This window comes from Nomascus leucogenys, chromosome 4, assembly GCF_006542625.1.
Source record: "Nomascus leucogenys isolate Asia chromosome 4, Asia_NLE_v1, whole genome shotgun sequence".
NCBI classification, from domain to species: domain Eukaryota; kingdom Metazoa; phylum Chordata; class Mammalia; order Primates; family Hylobatidae; genus Nomascus; species Nomascus leucogenys.
In genome coordinates this window covers 46084846-46103322 of record NC_044384.1, presented here as the reverse complement: position 1 = coordinate 46103322, position 18477 = coordinate 46084846, and the positions used below count along the sequence as shown (strand labels likewise).

The 18477-nt window shown below is 36.1% G+C and overlaps 1 protein-coding gene across 2 annotated transcripts in view; it reads left to right on the top strand.

The window, feature by feature from the left end:
• Positions 1–18477, top strand: part of ASXL3 (ASXL transcriptional regulator 3) — a 145369-nt gene that overhangs the window by 71959 nt on the left and 54933 nt on the right. For both annotated transcript variants that reach the window (XM_030810604.1, XM_030810606.1), the window contains exon 8: positions 4544–4707. In XM_030810604.1, the coding sequence (XP_030666464.1) occupies positions 4544–4707 (164 nt within the window). The remainder of the gene's footprint in view (positions 1–4543; positions 4708–18477) is intronic.

Below are 18477 nucleotides of genomic sequence, written 5' to 3'. Positions count from 1 at the left end.
CCAATTAAGAGTACGCGTGTAAGGATAATTAAAATGGAATTAAACATCCTCTGTGGCAACAAATTTAGTTCATCTTTCTGTCTTTGTTCCAAAATCATAAAACATATTTTTGCTTAGGTGGACATCTTTGAAATAGATCTTCTTTTGACTTTGTCATAAAAGACTGTGTGCCTCTCTGAAGCATCTTTATTCTATGATATTCTTAAACATTTTGAACCATGCTAAATAATAGCAGTATAAGTTCCTATTTCTCACATTGCTCATAACAGGTTTCAGAAGTAGAAAATAAAACATTTTACATTTTTCTCAGTTTTCTAACATTTCCTTCAATCAGAATTACTCTCAATAAATGACCTCAACTCTGTTAGATGAGAATATTTCTGCCATATAATAAGAATTAAGCAAATTTTTTTCTCTCTCTATATATATTTTTAACATTTTTGCCTCTAGTTTGGCCTTTGCCTCTACTTCTGAGAAAAGAAGCTTCTTCCTAATTCTGGTCTAAGTTTTTTATTGTGAAATATTTCAAACATATGAAAAAATACAGATGCTAGTAGAACAGACACCTACATACCCAACATCTCAACTCAACAAATATTAGATTTTTTGAATAGAAACAACTGGTAAAATTTTATGTATTTATAAGTAAGATTGGCTAATACAGACTCATATTGTCTTGCTTCTCTTTCTTTTGTAATAAAGATTGTATTATTTTTATAAAGTCAATTGAAGAAGTTTTTTCTATTTTTCTGAAATGTGTGTATAATGAAATAGGGAGTTCCAGAGACTAGGTCAAGAAAGTAAGTCTCCCACCGCACATAAAATTTATCTTTAGAGCCATTTATAATTTGTGCTTTGTGTGTATGTGGGAAAGAGGGCGTTGCGTACTGATTCATTTTTTAAAAAGTTTTTACACATTTATCTTTCTCTTTTCAGGTTAAATTTGGAAATGTATAAAGCTTAAAATATTTGTCTTCAATGACATTGCAAAAAGTCATAATATTATGCTTTTTTAAATCTACTTTTAATTATAATTACATCTGCCTTTAGATATGTACTCTGTCAAGTATTGTGTCCTTACCTTTCATTCCTCTTCACATTTGTTTATACCATCTCAGGACAGAGATAGCTTAATAAAAAATACTTTTTTATTGTTGATGGTTTTCATTATTCTTTTCTGTTTAATGAATGTCTGCTTTTTTCTTTTCATCTTTCCTTCTTATTATTCTTTAGTTCATTTATTAATTTCATTATTTTTACACGTAAGCCTTTAATTTTCAATTTTTTTCTACCCTCTAATATATGCAGTTTACCTTTAAAACCAATTGAGTGGCACTTTAAAAATTTTGGTATCATTAAATATTCAAATACTTTATAATTTCCATTACAATTTTTTTCTGTAACATGTAAAGCACATGCAAGTGTGCTTTTGAACATCTAAACATATAATGGATATGTAGGGTATTAGATAATTGATACCTTTCTAATATGGTACTGTATTTAATTTGGGGCAGAAAGATGAGGCTGTATATTATTCTTCAGTATCTGTTGAGACTCACTGGACAGTTGTGTTGTGTTTTGTTTTCTTGCTGCTTTTGAACACTGGGGGAAAAACATGCTTTCTCTAATGGTTCAGTACAATGCCCTGTGTTAAAGTTGTTGGTTCAAGATTGATTATTGAGTTGTAAAAGTCCTCTGTAGCCTTAAGACAATTATTTTGATCCAATCTATCAGGTTTTGGTAATATATGTTAAGACTTTCTGGTAACATTATGTGATGTCGATTTCTTTTTTATTACCTGAATTTGACATTTTGAGGCTGTGCTATTTAAATGAATGTAGGTTCAAGGTCACTATATATTCCCAGTAAATTATTCCTTATACACTTAAGGAATGATCTTTCTCATCCCTAATAATATATTTTTTTTTACCTTTGTTTATCTGGTCTGATGTTAATATTGCAGTATGGCTTTTTTGTTGTTTTGAATTTCTGATTAGTAGTTTTTAGTTTATTGTTCATTTTCTAAATTTTTATTCTTTCCATATGATTTTTATTTTACGTGTATTTCTTCTAAGCAGCAAGTAAATGGATGTTGTTACTTTTAAAATCTAATATGAAAATCCAGTTACCTTTATTGTGATTGTTTTGTGCTTAATTTTATTTTAATTTTTTTCCTCCTTTTCTGCCTTCCATTTGATTGAGTTTTTCCATCTATCCATTTATTTGGAAATTATAATTCTTTTTTTTCTTCCAATAGCTACTTACAGAGTTTTAACGAAATAAAGAACTAGTTCATATCTCTCCTGTTCCCAAAGCATACCAGAGTTTTATAGTGCTCTCATTTCAATTACATCTTACCATGTTGCATACAGTTATTGTGAATTATTTTATTTCCACTTTGATTCCTCCGTAGGTCATTAGTATTATTTTTTACCATGAATGTTTGTTTGGATTTACTCATGTCTATCATTAGTCACTTTGCTTATCATTGCTTCTGCAACCATTGCATTTCTTCTTTGATATAATGGCTTTATTAGTTAAGAACATACACTAGTGGTTATTTCAGCAAGATTCTCTAAGGGATAGAGTTTCGATTTAGGATACCAAAAACATTCTTCTAATGACACAGTTTCTCTTGCCCTTTTGAAGAGATGTCACTGTCTTTATTGATTTATTGATAATATTTCTATCCATCTCATTGTAATTTCTTGGAGATAATCGATTTTTTGTTAAAAATGGTTTTAAGATACTCCTTTTATTATTGATGTTTGGAGATTTCAACACACTAGATGGAGGAATGGGTGTCTTTCTTGAGATTTGGTATGTAGCTTTATTTAAGAACTTTAATCATTATTTAAGTTCTGAAAAATATTTCAGTCATTAGCTATTCAAATATTGCCTCTCTGCAATCTTTTTTTTTAAATTCAGAAACTTCTATAAATATGCATTTTGACTTCTTATTACATTCTTTGTATTTATTCCCTATCACATTTTGACTCATCATTTTTACACTGCTCTCTATATATTTTCCTTAAGTTTGTATCTTACTCAATAATTTTTTTCCCTGCTATGTCCACTGAAAAAATTTTAAATTTCTTAATTTGTATTTCTAGAAGTATTATCTGGTTCTCTTTAAAATTTGACTGTTCTTTTATCATAGTATCCTATTTTTTTCATAATTAAAAAAATCACTCTTTTGTCTTTAGTTATTTAAAACAAGGATTGGCAAACTGTTTCTATCAAGGGTCAGCGAGTAAATACTATAGGCTTTACAGGCCAGGTGACATCTGTAACAACTCTTCAGCTCCACACTGTAGTGCAAAAGCAGACATACACAACATATAAACAATTGGACATGATGGTGTTCTAATAAAACTTTATTTGCTAAAATAGGCATTGGACCAGATATAAATCATGAGCCATAATTTTCTGACCTCTGATTTAAAACATACTCTTTATATAAAATCACATTCAAATGGTTATCATAGCTCAAGTAACAGAATGGTAATTCTTCTGTCTGTGTTTGATGCATCAGTTGACTGTCCCTTATGGTATGTTATTTTCTTGGGTCTCATGATTTTGAGATGTGAACTCTACATACAGCCTTCTGTTGGTGGTCAGTGTGCCTTGAGTTGTGGAATTACCCTGCAGAGCATATTTGCATTTCAGACCTAGTGGCTAATTTATTTGTATTTTTTATTTTTTGAGACAGAGTTTCACTCTGTCGCTGAGGCTGAGTGTAGTGGCGCAGTCATGGCTCTCTGTACCCCTACCTCCGGGGCTTAAGCGATCCTCCCACCTCAGACTCTGGGGCAGCTGGGAACACAAGTGCATACCACCACACCTACCTAATTAAAAAAAAAATTTGTTTTGTGGAGATGTGGTCTCACCATGTTGCCCAAATGGGCCTTAAACTCCTGAGGTCAAGCAGTCCTTCTGCCTCAGCCTCCGAAAGTGATGGGATTACAAGCATGAGCCACTGTGCCCAACCTAATGTTTTTTTAAAACAATGCTTTTTAAATTATCACCCTCAGAAATGCCCTGAATAGGAATCTTCTGAAATAATCCAGTGCTTAGTTCACTGCCTGACACATGAGGAACACACAGCTATTTTTGCTATCAGTATTTTTGTTAAAATTAACAGTACTGTTGTTTCTGTTATCATTAACCCTAGGTCTTATAGAACTTACATAAATTGTAGTTGTTATTGTTCAGGCATTCGGAGTTTTTGAAAATTCTGATTAATTGGAAGCTCACAATTAAAACTTTTTTATTGGAACTGGTGCTACTTTGAGCTAAAAATAGAGAAGATATTGAGTGAAGTATACATTATGAAAACTAAAGATAACTGAAGACAGACAGACACGTAATGGAAGAAGCTTTGGGAATTTCTTTTCTGAAATACCATTTGTAAAAGGGGTAGAAGTAAACATATAATTGAATATACATGTTCACTAGATATATGTGGCTGTGTTTGTATGTATGTACATACACATTTCCCTCTACCTGTAGTAAATTCATACCTCTTGCTTGTTCATCACAGGGCACTTGAAATGGACCAAAGCTGAGGACATTGACATAGAAACCCCAGGATCTATTCTTGTCAACACTAACTTGAGGGCATTAATAAATAAACATACATTTGCTTCCTTACCTCAGCATTTTCAACAATACCTCCTGCTTTTGCTCCCAGAAGTGGATAGGCAGGTAAGTAGAAGTTTTAGACATTTGATACCAGCCACTAGTTACATTATGATGAAGTGGAAGGTCTATTATCAAAGATGACATATCCGGATATAGTGTATTTCTGTAATTTATGTGTATCTATTTATTGCTGTCATTAGCTTATTTAATCCGCTAAAACAGAACCATTTTTATTCTTAATAGTGAGCCAATTCAAATTTTAAAATACGTTACATTGTGGTAGAGTGAAAACTATAAACTTACATTGGAAAGGGAAAACAAAGAAATCAAGCATTCCATTATCAAATAAATCTTTAGAGTAGCTGCTCCTTTGCCCAGAGGGAATATTGAAATGCAGCAATAAAAAGCCAGGGTTTCTAAGAAATTATGTAAATGTTTTCATCCTCAACTATTTCCAAAAGGCATTTAAAATTTATGTTTGCAATTGCTCTCTGAGAGTCTATCAGTATAACTATGATTGCCTATAAATAATCACCTTTTACCATTTTGAAAATATATCTGGAAATGCTTTATGTGTATTTTTATATTTTTGAAAAGCTTCTAAAATAAGGAAATACAAATATAGACCCATAATGGCAGGCATCAATCATCTTTTAAGGCTGTTTGCTTAGGAAAGAAAAGGAAAAAAATTTCATCACATAAACTTTTATTAAATTTCACAAAATTTATTAAGTGCTGTCTAGGAAACATTCCCTTATGATTCTTATTTCAGTAAATTCTGAAACTGTGCATCATTTTCAATTGATGGACTTAATGCGTGTATATTTATGAATTTGTGTCTTGAGATGATAGGTACATCCATGAATTGAAGTGGACAAAATTCATTCAATATTTCCATATTACTTTGAATAAGTTTTCTTAGCTTTTTATTTGATTCTGTTTTCTATTGACTTACCCATCTTCTTTCATACATATTTAAATATGATAAGCAACATTTGGCTACTATTTATATGTATCTCTTTGGTGTGATTATTGTTCATATTTAGAAGGAGATGATTTTGATTTTGGGTGCATTTTCATTTCAATAGGAGTTTTTTCTCTTTCAATAACATTTACTTAATATTTACCCTGAATATGATATGTTCTGGGTGCTTTGGAGTAATAGCAAGACAGTGAATGCTTATTGAATGAGTGATTAAATGCACTGTAGTTGGATACATAAACTGTATATGTAAATAACCAAAATATGATTTAGAAACAGGTAAGCTTGAGGGGAAAAGTACAAAGTATGTTGTACTTTTATATGCAGAAGGGAAATATCAGAGTCAAATTTAAAATTCTTGAATTGGGCCTTGAGGTATACAGGTAGAATTTGAATAAAATGAATGGAAAAGTGCCAAGTGAGAGTCCGGCGGTACAAAATCAAAAGCTAATGTGGTGGAAGTCTGGATTGTAGGAAGAATGGTGCAAATGATTGTGGAAGGACAGACTGGAAGTTGACTGGAAGATTCCTTGAATAGGAAGCTGAGGAGTCTGAATGGTGTTCTCCCTGTGTCTGTAATACAAAGCCATTGAGGGATTTTGAATGGAGCTATCATGTAATAAGACCATTACTTTTTAAGGAAATTATTCTGACAGTACTGAAAGAGAATGATAGGCATGGGAAACATGAAAGTAGAAAGAATAGTTAGAAAGGAATTTTAGTTTTTCCCTAAAGGCATAATGAGGGTTTGATTTTAGAGGATTGAATTGAAATTAAAGAGGAGAAGAAAAATGCAGCCGTCATCATCCTTATCCTCATTCTCTTCACCACCTCATTCTCCAGTAGTCACAATTTTACATTTTGTCAAATAACACTTGAAGCAGGTATAGGGAGGAGCCACTGATGATTCTTCAGTTACAAGCTTGTGTGACTTAGAATTTAGGTGTTAGAAACTTTTAGGGGAAAGATCTGATTTATTAGCTTATACAACAATTTCTTCCACTTCAACACAGGTGTAGTTTATCTTGTTTACAAATCTGTCTCCAGCTTCAGAAATAAGGTTTGGCATTTACAACTGCATTAGTCCATTTGCATTGCTATAAAGAAGTGCCTGAGGCTGGGTAACTTATAAAGAAAAGAGATTTATTTGGCTCATGGTTTTTCAGGCTATACACAAAGCATACTGTTGGCATTTGCTTCTGATGAGGGCCTCAGGAAGCTTATACTCTTGGTAGAAGGTGAAGTCATGTCACATGGCAGGGGAGGGAGCAAGAGAGAGAGGAAGGAAGTTCCAGACTCTTGTAAACAACCAGATCTGTCTTGAACTCACAGAGGGAGAACTCACTTACTGCTATGAGAGCAGCACCAAGACATTCATGAGAGATCTGCCCCCATGAGCCAAACACCTCCCACTAGGCCCACCCCCAGTACTGGAGATCACATTTCAACATGAGGTTTGGAGGGGACAAAACCCCCAAAACATACCAACAATGTACTCAATAAATATTTTTGTAATGAAGAAATAACAGATTGTCCTAGTTTTAGTCAAATATTGATGGCCAGAATCTAAGCCCAATATTTTCTTCAACCTCTAGTAGTTTGTGTTATTCAGTTTTTTCTAGTCACTGTGAGAAATATAACTGAATAAGGCACAGTGCTCATCCTGGAATAACAGTCCATTGAGAAACTTTTTTTATTCAAAAAATATTTACTGAGCATGTATTCTGTGCTATATGCAAGAATGGATCTTGTGGAGGATACAAGAATGAGTCTTGTGGAAGAATAACAGAAGGGAGAAAAACAACTTCATACGGAAGTGTAATACTCTGTGCTCACTACTAGCAAAGAAGTTTAATAAATGGATAAGTGTTTTACCAAGTTTAGTATAAAACCAGTTAGAATCACATAAATGTCATAATAGAAGTATAAAGATAGTCATTTGAAGATGTAGAAGATGAAGAAGTTTAATCTAAATGCAGTATTGGAGAAGATTTTTATAGTAGAGAGGATGCTTAAGTTGAACCTTAAAGGACTGGTAGGTGTTTCTTAAGTAGAGCCAAAGAAAAGTGAATTTTACAAAGGAAAGGCATGCCATTTACAAAGACATATTGCTTATATGTTCCAGAAGATTTAGTGTCTCCGTGTGACTGGAGCCACCTAAAGGAGAAAATGGTGGGCTATTCTGCTGAAGGGGAATATGGTCTACAATCTTGATGGCCTGATTATAGGCTAAACTCTTTGAACTTTTTCTGAAACCAGTAGGTACCATTAAAAACTTGTCGGATGGGAAATGACATGCAAGAAATAGTTTAAACACATGTTTTCGTGCCTGGGCATAGGAGAAGGGAAGAGAATCCAAAGGATAAATAAAATGCAGTCCTTATTTTCTTTTTTGGGAGCAGGTATCTCTGTGAATGACGGATTGGATAGCAGAAAGATAAGACATAGAGAGGATGGTTAGGAGACAGTTGCAGTAGTTGAGATATGAGATAAATGTTTGGCCTTGGTAGTGGAGTTGGAAATGGAAGGAATGAATTCCAGACATATTTTCTACCCAGGATGAATAGGAATAAGTGACAGCTATGAAATGGTATTGTTAAGGGTCTAGAAGGCAACTAGAGATTCTTTTCTAGAGTAATATAAGAAAGAGTAGCTCTGTGGGCCTGTCAGCATTTTATAGCAAGAAATTTAGAGCTAGTATGCTCTCTTTCTGCTCAAGGTGGGCTCAACCCTCTTTTCTAGCAGAAAGGGACAGGTGACTTGGTGCAACAAACTATCAAAACTGCTGCTGTTTTATTCTAGCTTATTGCAAATGTCCAAATGAAGATGAACATCACTATTTCATGGCCATAATGAGTGGCGGTGGCATGGAAATGTGAATTTGATTACATAGATTTATTTGAGCCAGTGGAAGATCCTGCAATTATGTGAAATACCTAAAATTTCAATTATGTATTCACATATTTTACAAAATCTGAATCTTTCTTGTTTTCCTCCTTTGACTACCCCAAGTTTCTGCTGCTTTCTAGCATGAAGTAGTCCTAAAAGGGCCTCCTACTCTGGACCCGAATGAAACGGGTTCATTCCAGTATTACATCCTCAAAATATCGGAGCTGAGTTTCGCATTTATCTTGACAATGCCAGCTGTTAAGGCAGTCTTTCTGGGTGTTTTGTTTTCCTATATTTGTACTTCTCATTCTGTTTTTTAGAGTTCTGTTTATCTTAGATTATATTTTTAATTTACCCCTAGTTGTTTTATCACATTGCTGCATCTAGTTTTATACTTGTTTATTCTTCACACATTATACTGCAAGCAAAAGAAAGTCCAACTCAAAGATTTTTAAGTCATGAAAGGACATTTATTGGCTCAGTTAATTAGAAGATAGAAGTTTGAGTGGGCTTCTTGTTCTTGGTCCTAGGTCTCAGTTATTATTGAAGGCCCATTTAATTATTTAAATAAATAATTCATAAAATCTTCTGCCTTGTTGATATTTTCTAAACCTGAAACCCTTTGTGTAGGATGGCTACCCGAATCAAGATGTGAGCACTTGCCTCAGTGCATGGGGAGAATACTAGTATTTCAAGCAAAAGACCTAAGATTCACACTAATGGTTCAAGCAAAAGACCTAAGATTCACACTAATGGTACTGATTAGATCACATGAGCATTTCTTAAACAATGACTGTAGCCAAGGGAATGGAATATACAAATTGGCCTAAACCCAATATGCCTGTCCTTGGAGCTTAGAGAGTGTGTTCATCATCTCCTGAAGTAAAATGGTGCACTCGTGGTGTAGAGGTCAGAGATACTGTAGAAATCTGTTTTTTTAGAAGTTTTACCAGGGGATACACAGGTTGGGGTAGATGCTTGGTAGGCAATTAACAGCGCTGGTTGAAGAGGAGTCGAAATTAAGTTTTATTTTTAACATATTGGATTGAAATTCTTCCACTATTTGAAATGTCCAGAAAGTCATTATGTATGCAGGTTTTAAGACAGTAGAAGATGGAGTTAACGATAACATATGCATAGATTATTGTGTCTGCTATGGGATTTGATGAGATTGGGAGATAGCATAGTCATCACAGAGAAGTACATGTATTTGTGGAGAGTGTGGATAAAAAAAAGGATGGGAAAGAGCCAGAAAATAGATAGAAAATAACAGATTCATGTGAGATCATCAATGTGCAGATCATATATAGGCAATAGTGTCAAATGTACAATAGGAAGTCACTGGAGACTAAGTAAGATACCTTTCATTTATCCCTTCACACCCACACTTCAGTCTTCTTTGTGCTGCTTTCCTCCAGAAGTCTAGCCAGCATGTGGACTACTGCATCAGGAGGGCCTGTGCCTTCCATCATCTTTTGAAAAAAGTATTGAAATAATCATAAACTTTTAGAAAATGAGAAGGCATATTTGAGAATAAGTTTGCAGCCAGATGATCCAGTGTCACTTTCTCCCCCAATATATGATGACTTGGAAGGTGTATTTTCTTTTTATCTTCTTTTTCTGACGGAGTCTTACCCTTTCACCCAGGCTGGAGTGCAGTGGTGTGATCTCCGCTCACTGCAACATCCGCCTCCTGGGTTCAAGCGATCCTCCTGCCTCAGCCTCCCGAGTAGGTAGACTATGGCTGCCTGCCACCACACCTGGCTAATTTTTTATATTTTTAGTAGAGATGGGGTTTCACCATTGTTGGCCAGACTGGTTTTGAACTCCTGACCTCAGGTGATCCACCTGCCTTGGCCTCCCAAAGTGCTGGGATTACAGGCATTAGCCACCAGGCTCAGCCGAAAGGTGTATTTTCTATAAACAAGGACGTGTTGTCTTACGTAAGCACCGTGTAACCAGTGAAAATCAGGAAATTAACAGTGATGATTATCATGTAATTCTTAGATTCTATCCAAATTTAGCCAGTTGTCCCAGTAATGTCACGTTTAGCAACAGCATCCAGTACTAAATCTGTCACTGCATTCAGTTGTCATATCTCTGTAGTCTCCTTCATTTGGATCCGTTCTTTAGTCTTTCCATGATGTTCATGACCTTGACACTTTTGAATGTTATAAACCAATTTGAGTTTGCATAATGTCTTCTACTCAGATTCAGATTATGCACCTTTGGGAGAAATATGATAAATGATGTTGCATTCTTCTTGCATCCTGTTAGGTGGCACACAACTTTGATTTGACTCAATACTGATGCTGTTCACTTGATCATTGTATTAAAGTGTATTTGCCAAGCTTTTCCAGTGTAAACTTGCTCCTTTCCCTTTTGTAATTAAGTAGTATTTTGTGAGGAAGTTCTTTTAAACTGTGTAAATATCCTGTTCCTCTTCAAATTTTCAATGTATTAATTCATGTACAAACACACACAGACACACACGGGTGTGTGCATCTATATGTATGCCTTCATTATTTCCTTCTTTTCACTAGGCTATTATGCTTAAATTGTCCCACATTTGGTCCACAAGAGCCCATTAAAGCTGGCTGCTGTGCCCTCTGACATGTCTCCCTTATTATTTATTTTTTTTAAGAGATAGGGTCTCACTGTGTTGCCCAGGGTGGTCTTGAACTCCTGTCCTCCTGTGGTCCCCACCCGCCAACTTCACCTCCCAAAGCACTGGAATTACAGGGGTGAGCCACCATGCTCAACCTCAGTCATTCTTTGATCACTTCCTTATTTTGAAGCACGTTAAAGTGTTCTGATCTTATAGTATACTTTCTCTGCCCCAGTCCAGGAATGAACCCTTTCTTCAAGAAGCCATGGTTCCCATTAGTGGAGGATGTCATGAAATCAAGATGTCATGAAAGGTGTGCCCTTTTTTATTAGGATGTTGCTGTTCCTAGATCTAAGAGAGATCTCAGAAAACTACACTTATGTATATGTATGAATACCCATGTACATGCACCTGTGTATGTGTGTGTGAATGCTTCCTTAACTTCCCTGTCTTGGAGACAAGGAACATCATGTAGAGGAAAGTGCGTGAACCTATTTACATAATGTATAAACATAACACAATTTATATCTACATTTATTTCTAGATATCTCTATCTTGTAAGCCATGAGTTCACCTGCAATCCTAATCTACTAACCCCAGTGCTAATCTACTACCCCATGGTCCATTCTAGTTTTCTCTCTTTCCATAGATGTCTCTTCTCTGACAGTGAGAAACCAGCTCCTCTTACTCTTAATATATCTAGATATTTGATTATTGCCTTGTAGGTAGCCAGTCTTCCATCTTGGCCACCATACCTCCCCCATGTGGATGGTCTCTTCATTGCACACAGGCTGTGACTTGATGACAGGCCACCCACCTTGCATTTTCCTCTTCCTGTTAGACTTCTAACACTGCACATCAGGCAACTCCTCAGTGCAGGTGTCCTCCTCACCATGGTTGGACTCTAAAACTCCTCTCCAGGCCACCTCTCCATGCTACCTCACCCCACTTGGCTCTGTGATTCCCTCCTGGACTGTCATGATCATGGCTGTACCCCTCTCCGCCTCTCTACACACTTACAGTGCTTTAAGCCTCATACCTAAATGTTCAGAAGAGGGAAGAGAAGGCTGTCTGGATTCTGATTAGGTTCAGCTGTTGGGGACTCACAGCAATGGATTGAATGGAGAAAGAAAAGTGAGATTGAGCATCATATCCTCCCTGCAGTGACAGCACAGGCTTCATTCATTGGCCGGCTCCTATCAGGATGTCCTCTCCATACAGTCCCCTCTCTGCCCGTGGTCTGATAAGCTCTGCCTCCTCTCACACTTCAGGTCACACACTAACTCCCGTTATTAGTTCTAGTTTACTGCACTATTGCTGTGGTGTTGCAGCACTTAGGCCATACCTTTTTAAGTCATCACTTTACTCTCCTCAAATGATCCTAACTTGAAGGAGCTGTTTGTGCCTGCTGGGACTCTGGACTGGCAGAACTTGTGAGGAAGTTGAGTAATAGAAGTGTAAGAAAATTATACTGGTTTGGGGTAGGAATGGGATGTATATTTCATTCATTTATTCAACCAAAGCATATTTAATGCCTACAATTCACCAGACTCTGCTAGCTCTGATGATGTAACTGCTAATAAGTTACAGTTCCTATCCTGAAAGACAGAATTGTTCTAGAGGGGAGAGAGAGATGTAAAAGCCTATAATTACAGAACAGTGCTCTGACTGTAGTATATGTGTCATGCTATGGGAACATAGAGGAGATAATTACATTGTCTGTAAGATTTAGAGAAGGCTTGAAAGAGGAGGTGTTGTTTGGGCTGGGTCTGGAAAGATACAGGAAGGTTATCAGGTAAAGAAATGTGGAGGGCATTCCAATAGAGGAAACAATATGTGCCAGTAATAATGATTATGTATAATGCTAGGTCTTCTACATATATTATCAGCAATTCTTACCATAATGCTCTAAACAATATTATCAACCCCACTTTCTGTATGTAGAAGCTGAGGGTCAGGGAGGAAAAAGGTCTAACCCAACTTTTTCTAAGTAAAACCATGGGAGTGAGAATGGAAACACAGGTTTGTCCAGCTCCAAGCTCATGCTTTTTCTCCACATGATGTTCCTTGTCCCCAAGATGCAAAGGCAGAAAAGTACATTTTGTCTGTCAACACATAATTTGAAATGGCTGGGATATAATGTGAGTAAATCGAGGCTACAAAGGTAGCTTAGAACAAGCATTTTTTAAAAAGTCTTCAAATGTCAGTAAGCTATGTAGAGCATACCAGGATTTTGCACTGGAGCATGACATACTTCTAATTATGTTTTAAAAAAAGAGCTGTGATGAGGGACTGAAGCATAGAACAGAGGAGGAGTAGTCCCAGACTCTCCACCTTGCTGGGGGTAGCCATACCCTCCTTTCTGTTCCTCAAACCCAAGCCTTTTCTGTGTCTCAGCTTCTGTGCTTCCTACTAGCTCTGCAGGGATGCTTTCCTGACAGGGATGCTTTTTTTGGCAAGACCAGCTCCTTCTCATCCATCAGGGCTCAGTTACCTCCTCACAAAAGCTTTTCTTGCCTCCCCTCCCATCTAAAGCACCTTTTTTGTTGTTTCTTGTCTTATTTTTCTGTTTGTTTCCTCCCTGACACTCACTATAGTCTCTGATTAACTTATTCATGTATTTGTTTTCCTCATTGGAATAATGGCCTCAGGACAGTCCTTTGTTTCTCCTCCTCATTTTGCCTTGCACATAGTAGGTGCTCAGTAAAGGTTTCCCAAATGAGTGATTGAGTGAACATAGACTGGGAAATGACTTAGCAAGGTAATTTAACTTGTCTAATAAACGTAAAAGCCTCAGCCACAGATACTAGAGAATGGAAAAGAACTTTGTATTAGTCTACTCACGCTGCCATTGCAAAATTCTGCAGCCCGGGTGGCTTACAACAGAAGTTTATTTTCTCAGAGTTCTTGAGGCTTGAAGTTTAAGATAAAGGTGCCAGCATGGTGGGATTCTCCTGAGGCCTCTCTCCTTGGCCTGTTGGTTTAGGGCCTTGCTATTATGACCTCATTTAACCTTAGTTACCTCTTTAAGAGCCTTATCTCCGAAGAAAATCATGTTGGGGTTAAGGCTTCAATATGTGAATTTTGTGGAGGCACAATTCAGTCCATATTGAACATTTTGGAAGTAGTCATCTGAACTTGGTAGTTGGATTTAGGGGAGAAGGAGGTGCTGAATACATGTTTTTGGCATTATGTTTACTGTGCATTTGAGAATAGCAAAAGATTGGTAAGTTTTTAATGCTAGGGTAGACTTAAACATCCTTTTGGCTTAAAATTGAGGCAGTTAATTGGAGAAATTTAAGATGGAAGAGAGAGGATTTGATTTACTGACAAAAGTTTTAGAGTACATAAGAAAGAATTGACTTAAATTGAAGACAAAGCTTATTTAGAAAAACAAAGAAAAAAAGTATTGATTTCTGAGATCATAGGGAAGCAGGAAAGAAAGAGTAAAAAATAAGTAAATATGAAAAATGCAGTAGAAAGTGAGAGTTTTCCCCTGGATGGTAGTGTATGTAAGTGTCTGCTAAGAGACTAGAGGATCAGGGATTTCAGGAGAGTAAAAAGGTCGTGAAAAGTGGCTTGGTGGATTTTCAGAGATTCATCCTGCAGAAAAAAGTGGTTGCTGAGAATCATTGAGGGCACATTTGAGAAGAGATGGCAGTGGACACAGTTGGTCTATTTATGTGTTTTTCACCCCAGCAATGCTAAATATTTATGCATTTATCTTGGTAACACATGTGCCAGAAGTTAGATTTTGCAAAAGTCAGAGATTTACAAAGGCTCAAATTTGAAGGAGTTGACGGATTTTAGGAGATTTGTAAGGTTCTTGTTGACTGATTAGATGTGGTTGATTATGAGGTTCAGGCAGCACAGGAAGGAAAGTAAGGTTGGAGGAGCTGGGCTGATTGAGCGGAGAGGAAAATATAGGTTGGAAGGAAGGAAAGTATGTTGATAAATGAAGTGTTATGGGGTCCTAGAGTAACACACTTTGGATATGATCAGGTTTAGGCAAACCCATGGGTCAAAGTCATCTTCTTGACCACAGCATTTTGGTTCAGAGATGAAATACAGAGAAACCAAGAAGTCAGAGCAGGATTGGTCAGTGGTAGCAGATAGGTAGAATTATAACTAGTTCTTCCCTCAGTCCCCCATATGGGAATATTGGCTTAATAAATTCACTGCTTGGGTTTGTAGCCAGACATGGCTTTGCGCATAGCTCTCTGCAAGATGTGCTTGGAGAATTTTTAGAACCTCCTTGATTATACATAGCGGATCTCTCCTTTCTTTAAGAATTTGTACTTTATAAAATGTGTCTACATAAAACAATTTTGTGACCTTTTAAAAATATATGGCAGCTGGTGGAATAAATGTCAACTAAAGTGGAGTCCTATTAAAGTTTTTATTACACTTTCAAATTGAACCTCACTGATGAGTAGGTTGTTGTCATTTCTGGCATCAATATCATTTTTACTTGATGTTCTTCTCTGACTCCTTCTATTTGGTGCTATCAGGGCTAACAATAAACATAAGGGGTATCTCTACAAATATTTATAAGACCATCCCCCAACTGCTTCTAAATAAGTTATGCCTAATATTTTGTTTGTCCAAATGGTAATTGCAGCATTTTAGTCAATTTTTACTAAGCTCTCAATTTTTTTGCATTTATATCTGTGTTGTCTGTGGTCTGTTAAATAACTAGTCACTGAAGAGTAGGTACTGTGTAGGCTCTTTAAAATCCTATTTGGCTTTGTGTTCCTTCAGTTCTGCACTCACTGGCAATAATGCACATAATTTTAACTGTGGAGAATGTCATTAAACTAAAATGGAACATTTACACAGTCCCTTTTGCAGAGAATTTTGGACTAGGAAAATGGATGTGTCTGTCAGACATTTTACAGCACAGGAGAATGTGATTTATTGATTTCTGATGGCTCTGTTGGCATCAGTGTATATATTTAAAGACGTCACGCAGCCTTTATAAATGCAAATGCGAAAGGGCTTTCCATCTTTTCCCTCCGTGGAAATAGCTCATACATTTTCGATAACTCAGGCTCCTCTTAGAGATTGCTCTATGTACTGTATATATTGATTTAAAAATTGTACTGTTATTTTATTCTACAAATAGTGTATATAATGAAATGTCAATTTACTTAAAAGATTATAAAATTCAAAAGTATCAAATATATGAAAAATACTAGTATCTTAAGCCTTTAGGTAAAAGTAAGTGTGTGTTTGAAATGTAATTATTTTAATGGAACTGACACTTTGGCTTTTTCGCTGAGTCTGAAAGCATATCTTAAAGTACTTAGAAGATCCATTATTTCTTCTTGCCTAAGTCACTTACTGGTGATAGTAAATCATACATAGCCAGAGATATTCTGGCCAATCATGCTTGGATATTTTCATTCTCACCATTTGGGCTTTATGGTGGGTATGGAGGTATATATAATTTATTTAATAAGATGGAAATTCTTTATGGAGGAAAGTAATTTACCTATATATTATTCATTTCTTAGCTAACTGATATTTAACATCAAATCCTGTTCATCGGTATCTGCTTCAGTGTATGTAAAATAACTAAAGACTCAATTAAATTACAGATTTTCAAGTAATTACACCTAATAGGCAATCCAACGTACAGAGCTGATTCTAGTCCATGCATAAGGCAGTTAATAGAGAAACACAAAATCACTTAACCTGAATAACATGCTATTCTGTGCATTAAGCCACTTTCTTTCTCTTTTGTACAGGCTACTAAGTGGCAGCTTCATAGCCTGGAAGGGTATCTTTGTCCATGTATAATCCACTACCACTAGCATATTGGATTACTAAATACTTAATATTGCCCTCTAATATTTACATAATTCTTTTTTTGTTCACTTACATAATTTACTTAATAATATATGTATGTGTAATTCTTAGCTGCCAGTTTATGCAGGAATGATAAATGACTTAACATTAGCTTTGTCCGAAATATGAAAAAGAGACAGTTTGAGGGGGAGAATCATGCGTGTGGTAGATTACACATCAGCGCCTGTTCTTTTAGTAAGGAGCATTCTAAGGCCAAGGTCACCACTGACCATTATGAACAGGTGTCATACAGTGAGTCTCCCCTAAATTAGGGTCAAAGTTAGAGAGAAGAAAACTGATTTCACTTATAAAGTCATTTCTACAACTCCTAGTAGTTATTAAACCCTATTAAAAAATACAGTTGCCCAAGAAAATACTTTGATTCCAGTTGTAAAATTTGTTAAAGTTCATTGTAAAGGAATAAAAGAATCAATTCTAAGGAAATCAACAGTGTAATGACGTTTGAACTTCTGGATTAAAGTGTTAGTATAAATATGCATATTTAATTCCCCTCACCACTTCTAATTCCTTATTAAAGTGACATTGGCTTTTCCCCATTAATATATTTCTTTATCAGTCACGGAACCTAGGGGAAGAATGCCATCCAGATGCCAAAAATTGTGAGGAGTTTCTGCAGGAGGTAATGAAAGTGAGATTAAATTAACCAGAGGGATAATGGGTGGGAGTGACTGCCTCAGGAGGAAACTCTGTGGGATGTGACTGGAAGGGACTGCTGATTTGTCCTGTCCAGAACTAGCTCGGAGTGATGGGGGCTGGAGGCAAGGGTGGAGCAGTCAGGAGGAGCACATCTCAGTGTCATTCTTGCTTTCTGGGAGTGTTCATCAGGATTTAGTCTCTATAACAGCAAGATCCGATTGCAGAAAATGTTTCCAGGCTGTGCTTGCTGTGGAGTTGTCCTGTGTTCTATCTAAAGCCTAACTGACCTGCTAGCCAAAGGAAGGCTCAGCCTCAATGATGTATCACCAAAAATATGGGTAAAATGTTATTTGTTAAAGAATCAATCTCTGCTCCTCACAAGTGCCAAACCTCAGCTTGGACAAACATCAGCTAGAGTAAACATAAACATGTACTTTTTCCTGATTGTTTATTTGCAGATGAAATATTTGTACAGGGTCCAACAGAGTTTCTGATGGAAACCATCTCAGTATCTATGACTGATCTAACACCTACTGACCTCACCCTCTTAGAAGGAAAGGACAGAAATCAATAACTAGACATAGGAAAGATTTGGCAGTTTAAATAAAGAGACCCCATGTGACAATTCAGAAAACAAGACCCTTTATGTGTTACTGAAATAGGATGAAAATGATCTGAACAGTATCTATTAATAAAGTTGAGTTGATTCAAAAGAATGTACTTATTTTACAAATATCAATTGAAATTTTTTGGTGGGCTATGCAAGGTTCTAGACATTGGAAATACTATGTTGCATGAGACTGTCATGAGTCCTGCCTTCATTGAGCTTATAGTCTAGCAAGAGAAA